Source organism: Adelges cooleyi, unplaced genomic scaffold (genome assembly GCF_023614345.1).
Source record: "Adelges cooleyi isolate 19-005CV unplaced genomic scaffold, UGA_ACOO_1.1 ACOO_flye_CR_arks_rails_tigmint_CR_PRNA_23, whole genome shotgun sequence".
NCBI classification, from domain to species: Eukaryota; Metazoa; Arthropoda; class Insecta; order Hemiptera; family Adelgidae; genus Adelges; species Adelges cooleyi.
In genome coordinates, this window is record NW_026095893.1 from 7893862 (window position 1) to 7921606 (window position 27745).

General features: G+C 29.9%; 1 protein-coding gene across 1 annotated transcript; it reads left to right on the forward strand.

The window, feature by feature from the left end:
* Positions 1 to 2247: 2247 nt before the first annotated feature.
* On the forward strand, positions 2248 to 27491 carry LOC126835313 (rhodopsin-like). The gene is made up of 7 exons (XM_050567810.1): positions 2248 to 2468; positions 20232 to 20427; positions 20990 to 21149; positions 22736 to 22931; positions 24516 to 24642; positions 25210 to 25443; positions 26376 to 27491. Exons 2-7 carry the CDS (start codon positions 20290 to 20292, stop codon positions 26676 to 26678), a joined length of 1158 nt encoding a protein of 385 aa, XP_050423767.1. The 5' UTR covers positions 2248 to 2468; positions 20232 to 20289; the 3' UTR covers positions 26679 to 27491.
* The last annotated feature ends 254 nt before the right edge of the window (positions 27492 to 27745 follow it).

Consider the following 27745-nt stretch of genomic DNA (forward strand, 5'->3'; position numbering starts at 1 on the left):
TGATGCGAATAGAAAAATTAGCATTAATTAAAAACCTATGAGTTACAACAAATAGTAAGAAAACACAAAAACTAGTTGAGTTAGACAAATATTAGCAGAATTTCAAATTGAGCATTTTAATATCTTAACTTATTTTTAAACTAAATCGTATTTTGAAGCATTTTGATTTTGGGATTTGAGTACTGAAAATCCGGATTTTGTCGTACTCTACAAACTACATAGGGAATTTGTTTAGAGCAAGTATAACCAAATAATAATAATACAATATGTGTCCGACTCAACAGTGGTATTACATTTCAATACTGGTTTGTTTCAGATATCTTTAATTTGCAAATATTTGGAAATATAATAAGATATCTAACATAAGAGTTAGTTTTTACCTTCTACGTTATCACGTTAGATACAAAGGTAATTAGGAACGGAGAGGGGGTACATTATTATGTACAAAGTATTTTGTTCATATTTTTAACTTTGATAAATAAAGGAAAAATTATTGATTATTTTTTTATTGTTTTTCTCTACTTGTTTCTTAAAATAGTTTTCGTCGTTTCCTTTATAAAACAACAGGTGTTCTGTAAGAAAGCGAGAAGACAAATAAAAAAGCAATAAAGGAAAGAAAAAAGTAATGGTGTCTGAAAAACTAGATTGCTAAATATAACTGAGAAAGGCGTTATTTGTTCGACGTCGAAGCGTGAATAATAACAGAAATCGTTCTAAAGGAAAATTACTTAGATGATAGCAATATACTTAAAAATTATTTTTACGAGAAGTATAAGTCAATACAAATAACTCGTACAAGTTTAAAAGAAGTACAAGCTTCTTTTTTGTAATCTCATCAACAAAGAAAGTAATTAGATAAAGCTAATAATGCCTTTTTAAAAACAATTGCTTTAAACAAATTTGTTTGTCTTCGCTAAAATATTGTGTTGCGTTATTTTTTTAAACATCACTTTTGTCAAATTGAAGTTTGAAACGCCGTGTCAACATAAACAATAGGAACTGCATTTGGTCAACATTAGTCAGACTCGAAATGATATGTCATTCTAAATTTATGTATGGAATACAGTATGTCAAACGATTTTCAAGACTATTTTATTTTAACACTGTATTTTTTACTGTTGCCAGTTGACAAAACTGATTCCTGCAGATAGGTACAAATAGGTACAATGTATAATACCTACATACTTCATACCATACATTTTTTATTACAACTACTTGAGATCATAGTTATAAGTACATTGAACATTGGTTGTAATAACCTAAATTAAGACATCTTTTGAAGAGTAACATCCATCCTACCCTCACTCTTGATATATAATTACAGTATAGCTCGTCAGCCGGTAATCAGAATTCAGAAAGTGCTGTAAAGCAAAAAAACAAGCCGTGACTGAACCCGTAAATTAAGTAATTTATAAATAACATTAAAAAAAAACTATAACATACTCATATTTAAGCCTCCCTGAACATTTAAAATAATTGATAACGGTAAATTACTAATTTTTTTCAATAATTGTTAAGATATGTATTTTGGTTTAACAATTAAGCAGAAATTCAAAATTAAAACCTTTTTATTTGTATAGTGTTTACTTTATCAACTGTTAATTCCGATCGTAAAATAAATAGGCACTAAGCAGTGGCGTAGCTAAGGAGAGGGCACCCGAAAATAGCTTTTTACATTTTTTTTAGGCTACAACACAATGATGTGTTCCACCAAATAGCTTATACTAATCGCTGGTTTATTATTTTTTTCATTTGTATAATTAGTGTTACCAAAACTTTGCAGCATGTGTTGTCATTGTTCAATTCAGTCGATATTTATAAACAAATAAATTGAGGGAACGCCAGGTAGAAAATATATAAAAAAGTTTAAATATGGATTGCTCTAATATAATATCCCTTAATCCCGAGTATGTACTAGTGCCACTACTTAAAATAATCTACCTCCTAAAAAATTCAAATTTCTAGCTTGATACTGGCTCCAATTTTCGAGTAGGGTGGAAATACTACGATTTTAGGTTATAAATACTTGTACAGTTAATAAGTCCAATAGCTTAATATTATACGTTACAAGTTACAAAACACCAAAAAGCCGTTTCGACTAAGCCGTTACCCCATTAATACCGAAATGCACGTCCCCGCGGTTAGGTCATAGTCATTGCATAAGCTCCGCCCGTCAGAGCAAGCGCTGCTTTTTAACATTGACCTAAACAGCAGAGATCTTATGCTCAGTACACTCGGTGGCTCTTACAAGGCGGCAGTTAACTACACCACGGCGATCCAAAGGGTTGCATCGGCGAAAAAACAGTCGCCCGACTGTGTTACGCTCGCTCGATCTGTTTTAACTTATCGAATCGACTTAATTAACTCGACACGGACCACCATACTTTTACTATTGGATCCAAAACAATGAAGACTACGGCCATATTTTCATCACGCTCCTATTGGCGCTAAAAAACAAATGACAATTTGTGAGTAACAGTTATATGTCGTCTTTATTTTTAATTATTAAAATAACAAAATTTGTAGTAGGAAAAAAAAACGAGCACTTGAATTAAATCAGTTGTGAACATGTTATAATAATTGAGCCACATCTCTAGATATTTTTCGTCTAAGCTATATATGCGTCAGTCGAAGAATATTTTGTTTTCACCGTCATATCCTTATTATCAAATGTTTCACGATGTCTGGACTGACAGCAACTTTATAACTACTTGATATAACTACAGTCTATGTACGCAGTTTTGCTTAAAAATAGTTTTTTTTACTAGACAAAAAGCTCACCTCTCTTCCAACTACATCTATAAGAACAACTTTAATATTGGGCACGGTGTAACTTACCGAAAAACTTTCAAAATAGTACCAAATTGGTTTATAGGGGAATCTTCGAACGAAATAGAATATAGATAAGTGATAACCCTACTTTTATGCAGTCAAAAATTTAAAATATCATACCATTAAAGTTTTCGCTCAAAATTTGTCGACAAGTATTCCAACACTTCTTTGCTTTTTGAGATGCAGATTTATGACTTTAAGTTAAAAAATAGACAGAATGTATGACTAATGAGTAGCAATAACGCAATTCTTACAATACTCTATAAATGAAAAATATTTTTGAAAATATCAAAATAAAACTAACAACACAACACTTATTATAGTGATTTTTTTTTACATTATCAAATACTTGTTCACACGCATCTATAAATTAGGATCGTATAGTTTTTTTTTTTTTTTTTATAATCTTGTTTACTATTAAACAAAATAATTTCTACAGGCATCTGTAAGGCATCCCACTATGATGTGTCTCCACCATATATTTGTTTTGTAATCACGTTGTTGGTATAGCGTAACTAGTTTTATTTTTCTGCTACATCAACTGCAGTTTCTCCCTGCAGGATGTCGTTTGAAATTGTAAATACATTATAATATTTTTTTTTTATATTTAAGTATACAATTTCGTATTAAAATTAAACAATGAAAAAAAATATATTGTTATTATTTTATTAAAAATAATAACATAATTAACATATTTTTAACATAATTATAAAACATAATTTTATTTTTGGAAAGCTAGCAGAGTTATATTAAGTATAGTATCATATATATTATTTATTTCTCCAACATGGTAGACCTCATACTGTTAATACATAATAATACATATATAACCGCAGATTAGAGGTAAGATATTTTACGACATTACCTTATATTTTGTGGTAACCTTTTTAGTAATTTACATTATTGTCGAGTTTAAGAAACTAGTATAAATAATTTACTAAAGCCTAAGTATTTTTCGATATGTTATAATATAAATACAATTTTGAGCGACTTTGATAATTGTCCACTGTCCGAAAGATAAACAAATGGAAATAGTATTCAAAGTAACTGTTCATATATAGTATCTACTATTATTAGCACTTTTACATAAAATATAACTTTTCTCCTTTTTTGACTAATTTTAGCCAATTTCCTCCCCTCTACAAATCTATCAATACCTTCATTCACTCCGCTTACTTCTTTTTCGGAACTATATAACTACAAATCCCTCCATCTTATTTCCATTTTGCTATTCCATTTTTCTTTCATCTTTTAACATACCCATACTCTCTCAATTTGTTTTCTTTCATTTACCTTACTTTCGCATTTCCCATAATTTGTGTTTACTCTCCATTCTTAACAAAGCGACTTTACTTCCTATTTCCTCCACTTTATTCACTAAAATTCAACTCTAAAATTTTATTGTCAAGCCATTTTTCTTTAATACCTCTGTCCATTATTGTGATGTAGAACTCTCTTTAATAAAACCACATCGTCGAAACTATATAATCCAAAGTGCACCTGTATGACTTTTAAAGTTCATTCATTACTAAAGAATTATAACCACTATGCGCACAATACTGGCCCTTATGATGAAGTCATACTCTCACTAGGAGTTCTTTTAATTTGGAGTAGGTACCAAGTAATAGGAGTTATTATTGGATACAAAATATTATATTGTCCTCACTTTATTACTATAACAAATTCATTAAAAAACTTGTAAAAAAAAATGCATACAATTGTAAATTATTATTTAGCTACTATATTATAAAAAAAACAAACTATATAAATTTGTAGACTTAATTTTTTAAATTATGAAGTAATTTGATGCAAGTATATTATATATTTGTATTCGCGAAAACGGTCTTAGAGCATTTTGTTTTTATTTTAAATTAAATTTACTGTCAAATCAGAATCCCAGTTTTCATTCCACTAGGATAGGGGATCAGAATACTTCCATAGAGCTCGCCTGTCTGTCGTATGAGGCGACTAAGAGGCCGTCGACAGGATCACGTCTTCTTCTCGTACCCAAACTTCTTCAGCCCGCAATTAGCGCTGAGCGCTACTATAGTCGGTTTTTGGTCTTAGATGATCTCTTCGGAATGATTTATAAAAGCCAGGACACACCTGTCAAATCAGAAAATAACAGAAAATTGTTATTCTGTGTTTCGTTTTAAACGATTTGACGACGTTGGAGATCCGATTAAATTACTTACCATCACTTATCAGAAGCCACCAGACCCTCTTTAATTTTACGAGAAGCTCTAAAATGCTAATCCATATTATGAAATTATATTTTCCATTAAAATGTTGTTTCAGTTAAGCCAACATTATGCAATATAAACACAATAATAATTTAATTTATAATAATTTATATTGATTTTTAGAAAATTAATTTATATATCCTTACTATAAAGATGTGTAATATTCATTTAGCTCATTTGTTTTTTTTTCTATTCGTTTCGATTTTACTTTGACTGATTATAATGAATTTATGTGTAAATCGATGTCTACAGATCAAATAATTTTATCTATTTAAATTAAAATGTTTCAGCATATTACATGCTCTTACAAGATAGAAATTTGTATGTACAATATTCTACGTAGGTAGTCATATTTCGTAATTTATAGTAAAAGAAAAAAAAATAATAAGGTAAATGATAATATAATGTATAATGAATCAATCAAATAATAACACCAAAAATATTACAAGTATTATTATTATTCTTTTTAACAGAATAAATGACACATAATTAACAAAACTTATGATTAATGAATCTCAGACTATTTGAATATTTTAATGTAAAAAATGAATTATAAAAACAAAACATATGTTTGTAAAACGAATTATATATAATTGTTTTACTTGAGTAGTTGTATTAAACATTTATAACTAATAATTTTTACATACGTTGTTTATGTTTAATATGTGCATCGTAATATATTTATATTATTTAATTAAGGTACAGTGTGAATTTTTCACTTTTTTCTATACCTTAATAAATACATTCAATTTAGTTAAAGTTTAAACAAATACACATTTATGAAAAATATCAATTTTACAATTCTCATCTAAGTCACAAAAAGGGCAACATGGTTTTGTAATATGTTATTGTTCCATAATTAAATTCAACGTCAACGATACTCGATCAGTTTTGGTATTGTATACTTAATGAAGATTAACGAGACTATAATATGTGTTTTATTTAAGTGGTATTTGTTAGCAAACATATATTACATTACTACTCAAGTTTATTAAAGTAAAATAATGTATTAGATTATTTTATTAGTAGTGTATATATTTATTGTGTATAACATAAAAACCCGTTTTATTAAAGAATATCCAATGGGGAAGGCTTCTTGAGTTGTGTAGTGTTCTCTGGTGAGCTGATGGTATTCTAAAAAATAAAATAAATTAATAATCGTCAATAGTCAATTAAAAGTAATATGAAATCATATAAAGTTGTATTAACTATTAACTATGTTGTTTGTTTTTACATACACCGGGTCAATGTTTTCTTCCCAGTCTAATTTTAAGTTCCAAAACTATAAATTTGGATAACATTTAGACGATAAAAAAAATGTATGAATAATAAATAAAAACTAATGTACAAACAAATTGCAAAATATTTGAAAGTGACAATACTATTTGTTAACTAAATTACAACTAGTCAATTACTTCAAAAAACTGTTATTGTCTTTTATTTTTATTTATAAAACCTACAGTTAGTTTGGATAAATATTTTAAACAGGTAGTTCGAACGTTGTTTAAACGGCTTCTTGCTATTTTTTATTTTTATTTACAATCAAAACAAGTTTAAAACGTTTTTCGTTATAACGTTCTCGGAACAAATAAACTAAAAACGTTATTCGGTATAACGTTCTCGGGTCAAAAAAAATTATAACGTTATTCGTGAACGAAATAATTGAGTTTATAACGTTATATTTCGTTACGTTACGGAACCCTGCAATAAACTGTTATAAAATTTAAGTTGCTAACTGTGCAGGATTAAAAAATCCACCCTTACTTTCTCTTAATTTATTTGAATTTTTACCTAACTTTTGTATACCTCAATTTTTACTGTTTTATTAAGTTATAATTTGGACTGATACACTAAGCTTTCGGGCGTTTATAAATAAATAAGTAATATACATAGCTTTTAATTTGTTGTAAACAGCGTAGGTTATTTTTTAAATGATGAAATAACTACACGCGAAACAAAACATGATTTATTTCATGAAACTTGCTTACCAAAATACAATTGAGATAACGTTTCGGAAACACCAGTATGTGTTGCTCCATTTAAATACACACGTTTTTAACTAACAAAACAAATTTCTTATTCCATAAAATAAATTTTTACGAAACAAATTTCCCCTGTGTGTCACCCGCCTTACAGACGTGTATTTTTAATTTTTATTAAATACCAATCGGAGGGGTAGTTATTACCTATAATATTTCCTTTATATTGGTATACATTCATAACGTTTCAAGATTATTATTATTGATATTTATAAGTAAATGTTTTTTTTTAAAACTATTTAGTATTATGACTGTTATCAAAAAAAAAACGTTCTAAGTAAATTCCCTCAAACATAGAAAAAGCAGAGGAAAATTGTATTTCCGTATTATTCTTTATAAAAAAAAACATATATGTATAGTAAATATAGATTTTTTGTTTAGTTTTATATTTTAGAAATGCACAAGTACTGAAAACACAAAGAAAATGTATTTTACCTCTTGTTAACTGAAATAGTATGTAATACAATGTAGTTCTACAAAATAAGAAATAATATATATTATATCGACGTTTTTATCGGAAGTCTTTTTTGTTTTGTTTTACCTTTTTCTCTTAGGATAAAATATGTGCGTTTTTTACAATGATTTTTTTGCGATTTCTTGGTTGTTTTACAAAATGGAAAAATCCTTATTCATTTATTATTCATGGGCAATGACTGTATTTAGCGGCGTCTTTACCAATAATAACGATATTTTACGTAACCAACCCTGATTTTAAAGCTTAATGGGCCACTAAGGCTGAACGCTGTCTCCCCTGAAAAGCAGGCTCTCGATCATTTTTATACCGGGACAGGGGGTTAGTTCGGTAACTATTTCTGAATCAGCAAACCAAACCTGCAAATTGTATACAAAGTTCCTCAGTATAAACATTTTGTGAAGTTAATATTATATGAAGAACCTTGGAAATATATTTAGCAACAATGTGTATATACACACGTCACTTAGTGAAACATAACATACTTTTCAGGTTTCATATCAAATGAAAATTCACCAGATGTTATCTAACACCGCCGTTGTTAGTCGTTAATGTTGGCATATTCTATGGAGTTCTTAATTAAATATCTTGTATAACAAACACACTTGGATGTTCTTTATAAAAACATGGGTACAGTAATAACATAGCTTTTGACTTGATTACGGCTTCACACACTTGTTTACATTATCTCTTAATTAAATATGTGTTGTATTGGAATCTGTTTAAGATCTCTGACACGCCTACAACATTCAAATGATAATTACACTTCTATGCACTTGAGTTAACCGCGAGTAAGCCGTTGTCAAGTAAGCTATACTGTGTATTATTAGTTTATTAATATTCAGTGCCCCAGATTAATCAAAAACACTTAACGATTCGAATTATAATAGAAAGTGTGGTAGGGGACCTACATAATCTTCTGTAAATGTGTGTGTGTGTGTGTTTATATGTACATTGAACCTATGTGGGTTATAATTGAATCTACATAACATTATAACTATATTCGGTACTTATGCATAAACTGTGTGTGCAATTTCGGTATCTGACAATACCAACTGTTGTGAAATGATACCTATAATGCACACGAATTTTATTAGGAAGACCAGTGGACACAACAACAAGCTGTGTCAGGAAAACGATACAAATAACTTGACGCGGTTAAATTAAGTCAACACCTGGCAATATCGAAAGCAACGTTTCTATGGGATAATCCGTCTTATAATAGTATTTCAACGCGCAAACAGCACAAACAGTATCATTCAAGTATTAATGATTTCGACTATACACTCATTAACGATCGTTGATTGATTTTCGTAATCAGCGCAACAGGTGTAGACCGGCTTGTCTGCCTCCGTATTATAGTTTAGTCTCATATTGTAGTTCAAACTTAAGCGTTGTTAATTGCTAATCATTCTATTCCCTACAAATAATTATTATGCCTACTAAAATATTGTTGTACCGAACTAATCACAAGTTTAAGTCGACTTACATTGTTTCCATTTATAGAACTTTTGACAAAGTTCGAACAACAAATCATCATGTTAAAACTACAAACTTGATGAACTCATCAAAATTGTTAGCCCCTGAGACAAGCACTTGTCAATTTGCACCTAACTGTAATTAGTATTCTTCGTATCGTATATAGTATAGTGTTATCTCACTAATGAAGAGAACTATCTTAAATTAGATACTAAACTAAGTTAATAATTTTTTTTTTATAAAACCCATCGTTATAATGTACAACTATAATGTATAAAATAGTATTTATAGCCCCTATGTATTATATATGTAAATTTTATACATCTTACCTAACCTACTGTAGTTTTATTTCATTAAAATCAAAAGAGAGTACAGAACAACGTAATAATTTCATACATTTTTTTTGACCTTACCAAAGAACTGAAATTTGATCAAGTTTAATTTGAAGAGTGTCGAATATCCGTGTAAAGTATCAGTATTTTATAGGTTTATACAAATACAAATAGGTGTCAAATAACAAAAAACAAAACAAATCATGCTAAAAAATATGAAAGATTAAAACAAAAAATGTACAGGTTTATTTTTTTTTTATATTGTAATGGTACATTAAATTTTAAAGTGAGATTAACAGAATATGCTAATTATCATTCATTTTGTATTAAACTAATGAGTAATTATACAATTTAACGCCAATTATTAGTACAGTATTTTTTCTGTCAGACTATCACAACAATTTCTATAGTAAAAATTACCATTGTATTAATTAAAAATTGCTTTGCGCGGGACACTTATATGAGGGCAACACTCGTAGTACGTACATTTATAAAATTTCCAAAATACATAGAAAAACTTTTCATGTGTCGTAACATGTTAATTTTTTTCATAACAATACTCATTTATTTTTAATAGTAAAGAAATGATAAATAGGGGGGGGGAGTCAAGTTATTAAAAAAACGCTGCGACACAAGTAAAGTTTTTCTCTGTGTACTGTAAACATTTTGTAATTCTACAACGATTACGTCTTTGTCTTTGCACGAGTTTTACGGCCGAAATACGGATAGTGTGGCAGCCTCATACATTTAAATGTAATAACAAATTACAATAAAAATACATGTCTCTAGAGATCTAAGTACACAATTTATTCGTACAATATAATATTAAAGTCAGAGACAGATAAAGATTTCAAGCCAACATTTACATTTTTTGTTATAAATAGAAAAAAATGTTTATTAAAAAAATAACAATATAATGTATTGACAGCTTACCTAATTTTAAATTTGTAAAAAACAAAAGTTAATTAAATACATTTTTAAGGTAAATGATCCCTTTTGGAATGATATAAATTATTGTTCCTGGAATGAAATGTTTACACACATCGTTCCAAAAGTAATAAAACTTTAAAATGTTATTAATTGACTTAAATATCAATTAAACTACAAGAAAATCGTACTATAATTCTTTTTAGTGAACATATTTTGTTACAACGAATAATGTAAATTTTGGCTTGAAAACGTTATCAATCCCAGATTATTAAACATCAGGATATTATCATACACTTCTATATTATATACACTATAATTAAAATATTGTTGTAACTGTAGTTATCATTATAGTGATCATCGTCCTGTCACTGCTACCCTGGTGCCCGTGTAAGAAGCTTTGGGCTGAGAGTGCCCTTGTGTTTTCCAACTCCTAATAATCGAAAACATTTGATTGAGGAAAATTTGATTTGGCAATACGAATCGGTTTTGAGTCGAGTGTTGTGCTACTTGCCTGTCATTGGCCGTCAACGGCGTCAACGACACAAAACTAACGAAATTCGAAAGAACCCGGTACCAGGGACACAGCACAAAAACGCAGCGGTCGAGCAAAGCACTTGCACAAAATACTATACTATTATAAATTGTTGTAGATATATACGGTCTCTCACAGTAGGGAAAAAATTCATCCAGCTGTAACATTTTTAAAAATAAATTAACGTTAAATCGTAATTTAGTTATTTGCGATTCAAAGGAAGAATTTAGAGTGAAAATAAACCCAACAATATAGTCACGACCAACTAAAATAATTAAAAACAAAAGTAAAGAAACAATATTATAACGTTGTAAATTACAATAAACGTTACATCCATTTTTAAAACTAACAATAAGTGTTTTAATATAAATTTTAAGTAATGAATACAATTATTGTAATTTACTAGTATAGTAATGTTTTGTAAAATAAAACACAAACACGTATTGAACACACACCGAAATTTATAAAAAAAAAAAAAATAGACATTAAATAAAATAATTATTCCCAATTTAACATTTCCTGAACAACATTTCGTTCATAGTTTTTGAATTTTTCAACATAGTATACTAATTAGTAACTCACATCAATCGGTTGAGTTTACTGTTCTCTATTTATGATTCTTCGGCCAATTTTTCGATTCTTATTATACGATGGATAACATAATGTTATATTATAATTAATTTCACTTTTAATTAATATTACATTAGTTTGCTCAGTCGTACAGTAATTTTTTTTTTTGGCTTAGTATAGGCCATTAAGGCCCTTTGCCGCAACTTCCACCTCTTTCCATCGTTCTTTATCCTTTGCCATCTCTTCCGAATTCTCTACTCCTAACAACCTTAGGTCTTGATGTGCACGGTCACTCCATCGTTGTCTCGATCGGCCGAGGGATCTCTTTTTGTTTGGTTTCCATGAGGTTATTTTATTTAATATTTTTCCTTCAGCGCGCCAGACATGCCCTGCCCATCCGATTCTTTTGCTTTTCATTACTGCTACTATGTCCGGTTGGTTGTATAGTTCATATAAATCATCATTAGTTCTACGCTCATATTCATTGGTTTCCTCATTCTTTTTGGGGCCAAATATTTGTCTTAGTATTTTCCTTTCAAATATTGCTAGCTTTTTTTCATCCGTTTTTGTTGAGGGCCATACCTCACATGCGTATAAAGCAATAGGCCTGACAAGGACTTATACATTGTTATTTTTTACTTTTTTGAGAGGATTCTAGATTTAAAGAGTGGTCTTAGCATTCCAAAACATCTAAAAAGAGTAATCTGTCATTAGACGACAAAATAATTATATACCAAAGCGCACACTATTTACTATGGTCATTGATAATAAAATGTAATATTTCTGTGGCGTTCGGTTAAATATTATATAAGTATACACACTCGATTTATTTTATTATGTACTTAATAATTTAATTTTAATTTTTACACGCCTATTCACTAGTAATTTTTAAGGCGTATTGCATAGGTAGTTTTTCACTAAAACTTAACATTTAGCTAAAACTTGTCAACATATTATATATTAACACCGGAAAGAGGTATCTCTTTTTTATTAGCTTTTTTAGCATACTTGAACAGTACGTTCCTAAAGATACTCCGATTAAGTTTTTAAAACATTTTTTGATTCTTCATAAAATGTACACGGTATGAACCGAGACACAACTTGAAAATTATTTTTAGTTAATTAATAGTTTCATTGAGAAAAAATGATGTTTTTAAAATTTTTTAATGAATTTTACAATAATATTAAAAATTAAAATTAAAAATGTATTTCCATCGATACACCAAGGAAGTATTGTACAATCTGTATCCGTTTTCAAAACTATGAACGGATTTCGCGTTTTAGCGTACGGTGAAAAATCGAATGAGTTGTTTTCGACCAAAAAACTCTTAACATTACATTAAAATTTAATATTAGATTCTTTTTCATGCTTTTATTTTTGCTACGACTCCATCGATAGCAGCTTATTCAAATAAGAGATCTCTAAAATTTCAAATAGCTAGCTCAACTCTATGTGCTTCCCATGTTTTTTTTTTGCATTTGATTTACATCGGAAAATATTAATTCAATTATTAAATTTATTAATCTACCGTAATAATTTATTACTGAACTCAAAATGTTTGCATTGCATATACGTATTAACACTGTTTGTACGAGTATTCTATCTTTCAGCCACTTTCACTACTACTTCTACAATCCCAAAGACTCGATACACATACTTTTTAACACATTTTTATTGAATCTGAATAAAATGATATGGCCTTCACGGCTTCATACTGGTAATAGTATATTAAATGTAATTATTTACAATAGGCATAGATATAAGGCGGCGCGGCGTCGCGTTCGGTCGGGCGGCGCGGCGTCAAGACGCCAACACTGTACCTCTGAGATCCTGTTACACAAACCTACCGAGTCTACCTTACTAAAAAAAAAGCATCCCGCGGGAAAAATTCGCCTATGACCTCGCCTGCGACCGAACATGTCAAAATGGAACTGACCCGGTCTAGGGGAAAATAAAGTCAAACGGCTGCCCTTCAAATTTACACGTTTCGACGGTCGCCTCGGCCTCGGCACGCGCGCTATCGTTTAACCGGTGCGGCGGCGGCGGCGCAATAATAATTTCCCTCGGATTTTCAAAACCTCGGATCATTTAAACCGCCCATATGAAATGCATGCCCGTAGATCCGGTACCAGGACCGCAGGAGTGGCCGGTCGTGGCCACGGCCGGCCGCGTAGGAGAGAGAGTCGCTCGAGTTGCGTTGTGTCAGCGAACGCGTACGCCGCTCAGTAGGGTCGCAGCCGTCGCATGCTACCGCCGCGGTCCGCGGTGCTCCTACGGGTTTCCACCAGACACTCGCGGCGCCGACATTTCACTCGAATACCAGGAGCCTATGTGCGCGCGCCAATCATTGTGCACGGCGCGCCGCCGTTTAACCACGTCCGACACCGCGTAAACTGTAAACACCGTCCGCCACCGCTTTATAAAAATATCGCTGCAGCGTGCATTAGCATTATAACAACGACGTCCATATAACATAATATACAATGGCCCCCATCGGTAGCGTATACAGGGATGATGGGGAATATATCCTCCCCATGGCACTTATTTTTATATTTTAAACATGACAGTTCATCAACATGCAATTAACATTTAACTTTATTAAATTCAAAATAATATGTATTTATACATACACGTTAAAAACAAAATTTATCATCGCAAATATGTGCTCTGTAGTGATAACTGATAAGCGATACCACAATCATTAACCGCTAACCAGTAACGACAATTACACTCTACCCGTGGACCGTGGTTATACATATAAAGTTGGTGGAAATCAGAAAATTAATGTAGTTTCTTTGTTGTGTACTGTGTTTATATTATATAGTGATAATCAATAACATCGTTATTTATGAATATGTATTTTATTAGCTAAATTTCGTTAAGTTTAATGTTTCAACTTTTAAATAATAAGTTAAAGTAAAAACGTCTAATAAGTCTAATATGTATAGTGTTATTATTCATAAATATTAGTAATACTTAGTAAATACAAATATTTAATAATTCTTTAAAAGTATGCATAATTCTTAATATTATCAGTTCAATAGCAAACAGTAATAAATACTGTTGTGAATATTTTTTTGTTATTATAATAAAGATTGAAATACATTTTCGTTAATCGTTGTACTAGCCTATGGCATCCCCCCCATACAAAATTCCTGCGCACGCCACTGGTCCCATTGAAATATGTCATAGATAAATTAAGGGTTTTTGGGGTTTGGGTGATGCCGAACGTTAGTTGTAAAATGAAGATTTTCAAGCAACACTGCCATAGTTTTGCATATAGAATCTGATTTTGCATCAAGTTGTTCCAACGAAAGAATTCCGTTCGATCTTTGTTTTTATAAATTACTCGGGTTATAATTGCCTAACCTATGACGTATGATCCTTCTTTTCGGTTTTTATGCTCTTCTAAAAAGCAGGGCCGGAGAGAAAGGGTATATTAAGCGAGTCAACTACCAGTTAATACGTACAAACATTGAGTATATATTGTACAATACATACTTAATGGTACAAATTATAATTTTTTGTGGAATTGTTTTTCTAACTACTTTTTATGGTTAAAAAAAAAATTTAAATGTTATCAAAAATTATATTAATTCATAAATAATTCGATTTAAAATCTCGAATTCGTTCAATAATAGTCTAGTATAGGCTACAATTTTATGAATTTTTGTTTCTTTGTTTTTTGGAGCCAAGACCCTATTTAAAAAAAATAATTTTCAATAAAAACTGTCAATTCGAGTATGTATTTAAATTAAGAATATTTGCTAACGAATATAAACACTGAATAAAAAATCTATAAAATAACAATTTTTTGAATAATTAGAATTTTAGTTCACTATTGTTTTTCTACTAATACTGTATCATATTTCTATTTATATATTTTATTATTAATATTGAATTTACTTAAAACTTATAAAAAAAATAGTATCCAAGCGGGAGTTAAGGCGCAATAGGGCAATTGTTTATAAAATTGATATCAGTTCTTTGTAATCATTGTTAAAATTGTGTTCTACAATGTATTATGTAAATAATTGTTTTAACTTTATGATAAATAAGTTAGAAAGCTTCATGTTTAGTTTTATATTTTACTTTGTTCTATGTTCGGCTAAGTTCGCATTACATGTACATGAATATGTTTATTTAGTAGATTCCACACTGCACAGTGTAGCGTAAAAATAATATTGTAAAAAAGAACATTAGAAACCAATAAATTTCCTAGGTTTAGAAACTTACTAAATTTAGGTGTCATTGTGTTGAACATATTATAAGAACATTGTGCAATTTTTTTATTAGTGGACGTATTATCATTGAGTATATATTGGATCTCTTTGAAATAGACTAAATATAATATGTGCGCCTACCTATTGTAATTATTAGCATTTAGCTGCATACTCTGCGACTCAAGGTTCATAAAAATAACTACGATCGCCGTATTTCTTTATAAAAAAAAAGTAACCTTAATTTGATATATTGCAGCACAATACGACAGTGGCGTACTTACGGGAGGGGGGTATGGGTTCAAACCCCCCAGACCAAAAAAAAAAAATGTGAATAAGTAATATATTTTAGGTATTTATTGTATATTTGTTAAAATATTACTCTCTGAAGTAATTTAGAACTTGAAGTAAATAAATATAATAAATAATAATAATTTAATAATTATTTTTAACTATTAAGTGTTAAGTGTTTTGACTTTTGTTAACTATTAAATGCTCAAACGCACCTATTCTGATATTAAAAATACGAATTTACAATCATTTTATATACCTAGCTATTTTACTGTAAACTGTTTAAAAAGGTGTATAAATAGCTGATAACTCAATAATAACTATTGTGATTATTAATTTATATTAATTAATATTTAATATATTATCAGAGATGGGCAAAATAGTTACCAAAATGCATTTCAAATAGTGTTATTTTTTACAACCCCCCCCCCCCCCCAGAGCAAGATTGAATGTACGCCACTGCAATACGATTTAAAATTACTTAATTAAATTCCAAGCCGGGAAATTATAATTCATTCATGCTAATTATTACAAAGAAATTTGTAAAAAGATTTTAAAATAATAACTTTCCTGATTCAAATTTAAATTATTACATAAAGGAATAATAAACATATTATGTTTCCTGGGTGGCGTCTCTTTTGGCCCATATGTAACTAAACCTTAAGAGTAAAGCAAGTACACTTTTCGGTCAAAACTGATAACAAGTAACAACTTTCGTTAAACCGCTATAATATCTTTTATAATTAAGTCTTTTATAACTAAGTTTCAAATACAAAAAATTGTTTCCTTTCTGTAACCTTATAATGAATAAAACATTGAAAAGTTCATTATATTAAGTTTAAGAAAATATGGTTCCCAAACTGAATTATTGAACAAAATCCTCCATACCTTCGTTGATTATTTCAATACTAATTTTAATTTTTATGAACTGTGTTATATTTTACATAAATTGAGTTTGTCGTTGCATTGTGTAGGTTTTTCAACAATGAAATTATGTATACAGCGGTCGTTATTATGAAACATTGAAATCGCGAAAAATCAAAACAATTTTCTCGATTATTTTTTTTTGATTTTTCTTCTTTAATAACAAGGAAGCACCATACCAGAGTCACATACGTCCATGTTACATGCAACACAACGACGGTCGACGGTAATGTCCGTAGCACAAGGTTAGGCGGCATAACTCCACACATGCTGAGACCCTGGTACTAGTGGTGCACTAAATGAAGCGGTTAGTTAGGAACCGAGACAATCCAGACAACCCAGTCAATTTTCAACTATCTTTTTTGTAGATAGAAGACGTTTGTTTTTGTTTACTTTTCTAGCATTTTGTCAGAAAATAATTACTTTTGTTGATTTGAAAACTTTATAACATTCAAAAATATTTAAAAAAAATAATTACTACTAAATCACTATATTTGATTTAAGAGTTGTTATTTTTTGACACGAGTTTTGATCTACAACATTTGCATACCATATTGAGTATATTGAGTTTGCATATATCAGTCCAGTGGATACAAAATGATTGTTATAAAAAAAAAAATGTAAAATAAATTGTAAAACCCGCTTAACTCGTTGAAACTAGTATAATAGTATGTGTTTAAGAAATAAACATAATATAGGTTATTTTAACGTTTAATTAGTGTGATTTTATTACTCTCATATTATGCGCACAACTCATAAAATTATGCTTTTGTACAAAAAATTACATCTAATAAAGTAGTATCCACAGATTCACAGAAATAATAACTTAGGTATGCTAGAGGTAAAAATATTTATATTTTTTTAAAAATATATATAGATTTGTCGGATTAAGGCATACCTAATAAATGATACATTTTTAAACACATTAATGTAAAATCAATACCTTCTCCGGTTGCTTCTCTTTTCTCCACTGGGAAATATTCTTTAGACATATTATAATATACCGATTCACAAATTTCCAATGTAAGCCCATTTAATAATTAATATTAATTATGCAATCGTAACCGATTTATGTAATTAATTGCATGCATGTGATGATTTACAAATATTAAAGGAAAAATAAATGTCATTGCATATGCAAATATGAATACCACTAGTTGTAATGATAATATAAGTAGTGATGTTTGGTTTTTATTGTGTTCTTATGCAATGCGCTTTAGTTGATTTGTAAAATTGTACTATAAGTTTACGATTTATAAGTCTTATATTTCTATAGCGCTTTGTTGAAGTTGTACTAAAAGTGCAAAAACAAGAAAATGGTTATTTAATATAGGCCAGTCAATAAAGGAAAATTAGCGGAAAAAATTCCCAACCAAGTTTTATTGGTATATTATGTACTTATACTAAAAGTCCCCATCGATCGGACTGGAGCTTTTTTTATAAGCTTCGGAAAGTTAAAAATGTTGTACTTTTGTCAAAAACTTAAAAAATACTGCAAATATTAAAAAAAAATGTTTATGACATAATTTCCTACTAAAAAGCTCTCTTATACTTTATTTTAACTAATAGTTTTACAAAAAAATCAGTATGAAATTCGGCATATTTAAAAAAATTATTTTTTACGCCTTTTTTTCATAATAAACAATAATTTTGTTTATTATACAATATACATACATATTTTACATGCAAGCAATTGAGGTATTCTTAAAAATATAGCTATACCAATTACAGCTTTGTGTTAGGTACTATATTACACGTTTACAATGAACTTGATAAGCATACAATATCATTGTTAGTTTTTAGTTTTGAAAACTTTTAATTCCATTTTTTGCTGTTTCATCGTGCGAGAAAAAGGGATTATTATACACGGAAATAATTGTACTTAAATCTTTTGATTTTCTAATAATCGAATATATTTTTTTTCCTTTCTGAAATAAAGCAGATGTTGAATCACAGCCAGTTAGCACATGATAAAACAATATTTTATTTTTTATCTTTTCATTGTAAGTTTGTAAAAATTTAGAACTAAACATTTTTTTTTCTATTTTGTCAGAACTGGGTTTTTAGAAATAAATATTATTTCTCTCGGAGTTATAGCTACAAGAAGCACCAACAAGTCAATGTCTTTTCCAAATAAAATAACTTTAGGATGACATCTTGATACATTTATCGCATTGTTAACAATTATGTGTCAGCATCATCACCCGCAACTTTAACAATAAATCCATGTTGTATGAATTTTGTTGTAAGCATTTTTATAAATTTAATTTTATTATTATCATTTGATAAAAAGTTTTTTTTGTAACGCAAATGACCATATGGTCGTCAAATAAAATATCGGCACACTTTTTGTTTATTTTTCGACGAGTCGTTCTGAGTTTTTGATGCTTTTTGCTCTTTACTGATATCCATCAAATACAATGATTTTATCGGAACTAAAATGTTTTTCTACATAATAAATGTATGAATCACAAATCGATTGAAATGTTTGGAGTAGTTGCCATACAACTCTGTAAAGGAGAAACCCTCCGTCTAGTACATAATATCTTCCATTTGTAATATTATTGTGTAGGTAATGCTAACAATACAAACTAAAAACTTATATATTCCATCATATGTAATATTATCTCGCTACAACTTACGTTTAAACGTTCTTAACTGAGAAAATAAAATAATATATTAATAAAATGGTAGTATACTAATGATTACAAACTAAAAGACAAAATTAAAAAATAATATGTGATATGTAGCTCACGTTACATGTGTAATATTATGTACGATATATAAAATTGTTAGTGTAAAAAATCATTTTTTTAAATATGCCGAAGTTCATTAGGCATTTTTCAACTTGGGAATTTATAACAAATAACTTATTACTTATATTTTATGTATATATTAAAACATTTAGATCTGTGAATAAATTCTTGTCTGTTTGATTGATATGGGCTAAAATGTGTATACTGAGCCATTGGTATAAGTTATAACGTATTAGTCAACACAAGAAAGTATGTATGATACAGATTATTATCAAAATATTTCTATTATTTTTAATTATTTGTTTCATATTTATTTTGGGGACTAACATTATTTATTTATAAATTGTTGGCTGAATTACTTTTGTATAATTCATTATATTATTATGAGATATTATGCCATTTAGACTTTATGTCCTCGGATTTTTTTACCGTTTACCGGCTATTTGTTAAAGTAGGTAAATTCTGAAGTCCCTTATTTACTCTACATATGAATGTATTACAATTTAAGAAGGATCTGATACTATTATTATTGATTGTAAATAATAAATGTTTACGTGTTGTATGTACTTATTACGAATATAGTAACCAGAATATTATGTTTTTCTTTTAGATGGTTTTTAGATTAAATTTGATGCTCCACGTCCAATGCGGTCATATGATGTGTCCACATGAACGAAGAGAACGTGCGGCAACAGATTATTTCAGATGCCACCTACCTAGGTGCTGCCACAGTGTTAAGCATCATCGGAGTGGTCGGTTTTTTGTTCAATGCCTGTGTCATATTTATTATGATTAGAGACCCACAGGTGATTAAAAAACAAATTTAATTAATATATTATATTTTATTCGAGAAGTTTTGTAGTGCAATATTATTTAATTAACTCAACAAACAATTAAGTGCCTAATAATAATTAAAACATAAAATAATATTTAATTATTCGATGCCTATGTATTTTATCAAAAGCTTATACACGTTTGTTAATTAGTTGTAGACTTGTTTAGGTTTATTCGAAATGTCAAACTATAGAGTTTTGTCTATAGTGGGATTACTTGTAGGGTCAAATACATTATTGCCTATCTATCATTAATTTAAAATAGTAATAATATGATGTACTAACTTACAATTAGATTAGAAGTTAGTTAATTCCTTTATGTGCATTAAACTGATTAAACATTAACATAGCATCGATCAATATTAAGTTAAAACTTTCTCACTGCTTACACACTCTGTAAGCGGCAATAACTAGTTAATAATAAATGCATAAATCGTGTATGTATGTTTTAGTCAAATAAATAAACTTAAAATATTGTCTAAAGAAATTATAATATAATAGTTGAACATTACCATTACAATATTAAATATTACAGCTGTGGACCCCTCAAAATGTGATCATATTCAACTTAGCATCATCGGATTTTGCAGTGTCTATACTTGGAAATCCAGTAACTTTGGCTGCAGCCATCACTAAAGGGTGGATTTTCGGCCAAACACTATGTATTCTATATGGATTTTTTAACGCATTATTGGGTCAGTAATTATAAATGTTACAATTAGGTATATATCAAATAAAAAGTGCGCGTTAACGTTTTCTTCAAATTGATTGAGACGAGACAACAGTGATTTACGAAAACTAACTTCCGACGGACTAAAATCATTGTTTTTTTTGCTCAGCCAATGTAAATGATCTTACGGAAATAAAATATATATTAATATTACTAATTGAATGTTAATTAATAGTTTTAATTGGTATTATACTAGATTTTATTTTAGAGCAATAAGATACATAACAGAACAATATAAACTTAGAAAATTTAAACTGATAAATCCTGTACTTAATCTGTTACGGTTTTTCATGGGATTTAGTGTAGTAGTGTACACCTTTAAACCTAATACCTATATCATTAAAATTCACGGTTAGGCATTAAGGGGTAAATAGGGTAAATTTAAGTTAGTTTAACCTTTTAACTAGTTTTAAATAAATTATAATGACTTTAATAGTGAAATGTCCTCTTTAGTTTAAAATTAATTTAATAATTATTAAATGTTAAAAACTATTAATTTTCAATGTTACATTCAAACTCTTTCACTAAACTTAGATAAAAGAAAAGATTTTATTCTCTTTGTTAACAAGATTTATTTTATTCAAATTGTTTTAATAGTTCTGACTAAGGCAAAGTTGACTTACTAACATCCTATCTTTCAAATGTTTTAAAACCACAACCCGTGGCTCTGCTTGTCCAACATATTGATATTATAAATAACTTTATCAATTCCCCCTCCCTATATTATTTTCCGACAAACCTACCTCTCCTAGTGAAGTCACTTACTTATAACCTAAATATTGGTCATATCTTGACATATTATAGATTTTCATAGTTCACCAATGTTATTGAGGGAAAAATAATGTATTCTCTGAAAATCTCTGAGTTTTCAAATGCACATTCCAAATTCAAAACGTTGATTTCAATCATATCTTTAAACTTCGTAGTTCGTTAGTATTGTGTTTTCGACTTCTCGGTATATACTGATGAACACTTCAGAAGAATCGCATAATAGGAATTAGGAAAACAGAGCGTAGCTTCTATAGAATATATTAGGTACCATCGTAATCCAACGTAATGTTTAAATAGATAATATGAGCTCAATTTATTCATTAATAAATTGAGTATAATAAAAGTATAGTTTACTACTTCTGTAATACAGTTTTTTCATCAGCGGAAAAGCTAATAATTATAATAATCAAATTTCAAACGGATGAACAAATCCCTGGAGCAGAGCAGAGAAGCCAGTTATGTTCGGAACCATTAGTATAATTAAGACCTTCGTTGAACTGATTTTCTCAACAATCGCCGTTGTAGATTAAATCGAAATCATTCATATCAAGATGAGTTTTGAAATTTCACGAACAAAAAATATATAAAAAAAAATATATATTAGCACAAATAGTTAACAAAACCCGCTATGGCATCATTTTTCTTTAAAAAAAATCATGTGCTTAAGTTTATGATGTTACATTATGTTAAGACAGTTAGATTACTATTGCCGCGCCGAAGATTTTTGTTAAAAAATGCTTTCTGATTTTTTTTCTTCTAAACGATTGATACTTATTATAGGTATAGCATCGATAACAACACTCTCGGTATTGGCGTACGACAGGTACTTGATGATACGGTATCCATTCAGCTCCCGGAGACTGACAAGAGAGACAGCGCTGTACGCTATTGCCGGCATCTGGATCTACGCTTTCATAGTGACTGGACCGCCATTGTTCGGATGGAACCGCTATGTGAAAGAATCGGCTGACATCAGGTATAAAGACCAAAGCGAATTCCAAATAAAATATCGATGACATAAATAAACTACTGAAAATCACTACTATACTGTTAACGCGTTTACAGAATACGAAAATAACGCTCGATCGAATATTATCAGATAATTAATCTTTCTAACCGGACGCGTCTTCCGTAGAATACCCAGTTGAAAAATAATGATAATAATGTGTTATTAATATATTTATATAAAACTTTCAAAAATCGTATTGTTTTGATGAAACAGTTAAAACATCAATAAATAAAAATTGTAACGAACTAAGATAATATAGTGGTTAACATGGCAAATTATAACTAAATTGAACGATGAGAACGAGTGCCGCCAAGTCCCCAAATAATGGTTTGATTAAAACTAAATTAATTTATGCTAGCTTAATGAAGATCATTGATTTTTAGTACAAATTTAATTGGATATAAATTTAATGGAAGCCAAATGAAATGTAAAAAATAAAATTAGCCTATATTTCTATTTTAACAGAAAATAATAAGTCCCAAAAATTACAAAATAGGTTTTTATAACAATTTGTATTATTAATTCAGAGAAAAAATTGAGTATTTTCATCTAGTAGTTCTTAATTAGCTGAAAATACTGTATAGGATTTATCAAGACAACTTTTTTCTGGAATTTATCCCTGAGGGAAGCTCTACTAGAAATAATGCAGGGCGCATAACATACAGTTTTACATAAAAAAAATCTACAGACAGTAAGTGACTGTTTTTGTTCCTAAGAATATAACGTGTTGTGTAAATAACTTTAATAATTTAACGAATATAAACATACTTATTACTTGCTGTTTTGGCTGAAGCGACTGGAGCAGGCTTGTGCCATGTGTGCAAGATTTCTTCGAGATAAGGGGGGATTAGTACTAGGTAGATGTACTTAGATTAGGTTGTATCTGTGTAGAAAACACCGATACAACAACCAAAAAAAATATTATGTCCGCTTTTACTATTATGAAAGATACCTAGTGCTATTTCTCACTGTTACACCGCTGTTCTAGTCAGAACTATTTTTTTTTTTTAATACTATCAAGGAGAACAAAAATTAGGCTATACAAAGCCCTGGTCAGGCTTATTGTAGTATATGCATGCGGGGCCATACCAAAGAAGGCAGATGCGAGAAGAAACTAATGACATTTGAGAGGAAAATATTAAGGAGGATTTTCGGCCCTAAAAAGAATACTGAAAACAAAGAATACGAACGAAGGACGAATGCAGATATTAAGGAAGGGATTTGTTTAACGAAACCGATAGGGTAGATGTTCTAAAAAGTCGACGAAGACTTAGCTGGGCATGATATGTGTGGAAAGCGGAGGGTAGAATAGTAAACAAGGTCACAATGAGTAAGCCAGATCGAACAAGGCCAAGACAGCGGTGGAGCGACTGAGTCAGAGAAGATCTAGGAAGCTCTAGGAGAAGCTCTTAGGAATCAGAGATGGAGAAAGATTAGCGTTGGATAGAGGCATAGTGGAAGCGGCGATGGGTCTAAACGGCCTCAAATAAATCATAGGAAAAACTGGTACTATTAATTTGTATCATTATATTAGTGTTTTATGTTTTTTAGCTGTTCGGTTGACTGGGAAAGCGGAGAACATACTTATTATGTAATCTACATATTTTTGTTCGGATTATTCATACCGGTCATAGTCATTGTCTATTCATACATAGGCCTCGTGGTCACTGTAAGAAAGGTAAGCGTTAAAATGAATAAAACAATTATATTTTAATATATAGTGTATAAAAGAAGTTAACCTGCGGGTAACGGGCTACGAATGTTCCTCGTCAAAATATAAATGCAAAACTTTGAAAATAATATTATATTATGTTGTATAGCGCATTATTATTTGCACAATATTATTAAACAACGTTTTACTGTTTACAAAATTATGATAAGCTACCAATTAAACAAGTATTTGAATATTACAGCTTTAGAACTGAAAAGTTTTAAAAATCTATTAAACGTTGTAATTAAATATTTTACTGTTGCCTTTTCATTAAGTAATTCATTTAACGTTATATTATATTTAGCTTAATGTTAGTAAAGTTTATCATCATTCGCGGAGAATAATTACAACCGAATTCATATATCAATTAATTAAAGGGACTACACTTAAACTTTAGCAAAGTGGTTAGTGGACTTTGCATAAAATCGATTATTATTAACATGCTAGTTAATGAATATTATATATCTTTTAACGTTTAATTGACAAATTTATATATATATATATATATATTGTATTTGCCTTTGACTCCAACAGAGAGCTTCTGAGAAAATCCTCGGTCAAGCGACCAAAGCGGAGTTCAGGGTAGCTGTCATGGTAGCCGTTATGATTTTGGCGTTTTTAACTGCTTGGTTGCCGTACGCCGTACTAGCTCTTTTGATTGCCTTCACCGGCATTCGAATAAGCCCTACAGCTAGCATGATACCAGCTTTGTGCGCCAAATCGAGTATATGTTACAATCCAATCATTTATATTGGCCTCAATACACAGGTGGGTTTTTGATATTTCCTATTTCATAATATAAATTTAAAAGAAATATCGGCAAGTGGCAACTCTCAACAAGACAGAAGCCTTTTTAATGTAAACTACATAATGTAGTATAAGTCTATGTGCGCCGTGAGTGCATGTGAGAAATACAAAATAATAAAAACCAGTCTGCGGTTAACGCTGAAGATGACACAGTTCGAAAATAATGTATCAAATGTTATAAACATACTCAGAAAGCCTTTAGGAAACGTCCGCGACACGTTGTTAAGAGGTCGTCGCACCGGTGATTTTCAGTGGTAAAAACATGTTTAAGCAGACTGAAAATAACTCGTTTAATTTTGGTTTTGGAGTAAAAGCACCCATTATAAAATTTAAAGAAAACAATATTCCAAAGGGCAAGACGGTGCGTTTTAAAAAAAAAAAATCATTTTTTGTAAAGTTACAGTCATTTAAAAATGTTAAAATAGTCGTTATTTCTGAACTAAGTATTGAGCGTTATACTCGGAATAATGAAAAAAACGCACCGTCTTGCCCTCCGGAATGTTGTTCTCTTTTAATTTTATAATGGGTGCTTTTACTCTAAAACCAAAACTAAGCGAGTTATTTTCAGTCTGCTTAAACATATACAGATGAAAAAACATTTTTAAATCACTTTCAAGGATGCCGTGATAGTACAAAAAATAAATGAACTACCAAAATAAAGTCCTAGTTATTGTGAACTAATAATTACACATCGAAGTTTTACCTTTAAATTAAGATTTTGTAAAAAGTTGCCTATACTTTACTCCTTAAAAACGGGCGGTGCGACGCCCTCTTAATACCAAAATAATAACCATTGCCAATATTTCCGTCTGTATTTGACAGCACACGCTATAACTACTAAATCGAATTACAGTAATAATAATCGTGTTGTAACATAATGGTTTCTGTCACAGTTCCGTTCGGCGTGGAAGCGGTTCCTGAAAATCCCTGCGCATCCGGACGGGTCTATGGAATGCGATACGGTCACTGGCAATTCCAAACTGGTTGCCGGTCAACAAGACCTGATGATATCATCGACGAACGTTCTCCGCGACTGCGACACATCGCCTGCATCCACTGTATGCACTTTGGGAGACCTTAACCGCAATCCTGAGCATAGCGAATGCAACCTGGAGATGTTGGCCAACATAGGCGGTGTTCACGAGGGGCTCGACAACAGCTGGCACGTGTCAGACGTGGGAGACGTTCCGCTGTAATTCCACAACAGTGCACTGCAGAGAAAACACATTATACATATTTTAATAAACGATAATCACTTTTAGCCCAAAACACATAGGCGTGTGCCTGTGACGCCTACCCCGTGAGCTGGGGGTGTCTGCTTTTAGGGTGGTTTACCTACGTTGTGCTCGTCTTTTACGGGTGTTTTTCTCGTTAATTAGAAATTAAGCGATAGATAATTTTATTAAATTATTCTTGTTCAAAAATCCGTTTCCTGTGCACGCCAATATAGGCTAGTGAAAATGTGTTAAACCCCCTCCTCCTCTCAATTACACATATATATTGTTCAACAACACGACAAACAAGAGAACGGCTTTCGGTAAAATCAAATTTTATTAGTTGAATAAAAAATATAATATAGAATATATCATGCAAATTGTAATTAGCATTGTGTGTTATCACGGTGTTTCAAAAATTCCTAAAGGACATTCCAGATTTGTGTTTGATTGTTGAATAGGTACGACGACATAATTTTATTTTACATTATACCCGGATATCCGTTATGATGTTTCCCGAATTCGCTAAATAACTATTACCTATAAATTTTAAGCTAACCGCTCGCTCTTGTTGGAACTTAGGTAATTTCGGTTTTTTTTAATAACAATAATATTAGGTTCTACATTAGTTCTAGAAAATAGTGTTAGAGTTGAGATTCATATTACTGATATTTAAAATTTATAAATACTATAATTGTTTAGGTATGTTATATTTTTACTTTAAATTATAATATATACTATTGCTATGAAGTTATTATTGTAGAAAAAAAATACTCGAACTATGTACATGGATATTTATTTTGTTTTTTCAATACAGGTATCCGGTTTCTTTAGTGGTTACTTTAAGTAATAAAATAAAGTTCCAGTTATAGTTTTAAACATTAAATAAAAAACAGTATTTGGAGGTTTTTTTTTATTTTGGCTGTAACCATTGAGTTGATAACATTTAATCATTTTCACATTAACATTTAAACATGTCTATACCAATTAAACATTAGCTCTATTGATGAACTGCAATACATTTTAATGTAACTAATACATTTTAACTT

Bases quoted from the DNA above. Each gene is read 5' to 3' on its own strand.
- LOC126835313 (XM_050567810.1), top strand. From the start codon at position 20,290: ATGAACGAAGAGAACGTGCGGCAACAGATTATTTCAGATGCCACCTAC. The intron at 24,643-25,209 runs GTAAGCGTTAAA...TGACTCCAACAG, and splicing joins TCGTGGTCACTGTAAGAAAG to AGAGCTTCTGAGAAAATCCT. The intron at 25,444-26,375 runs GTGGGTTTTTGA...TTTCTGTCACAG, and splicing joins ATATTGGCCTCAATACACAG to TTCCGTTCGGCGTGGAAGCG.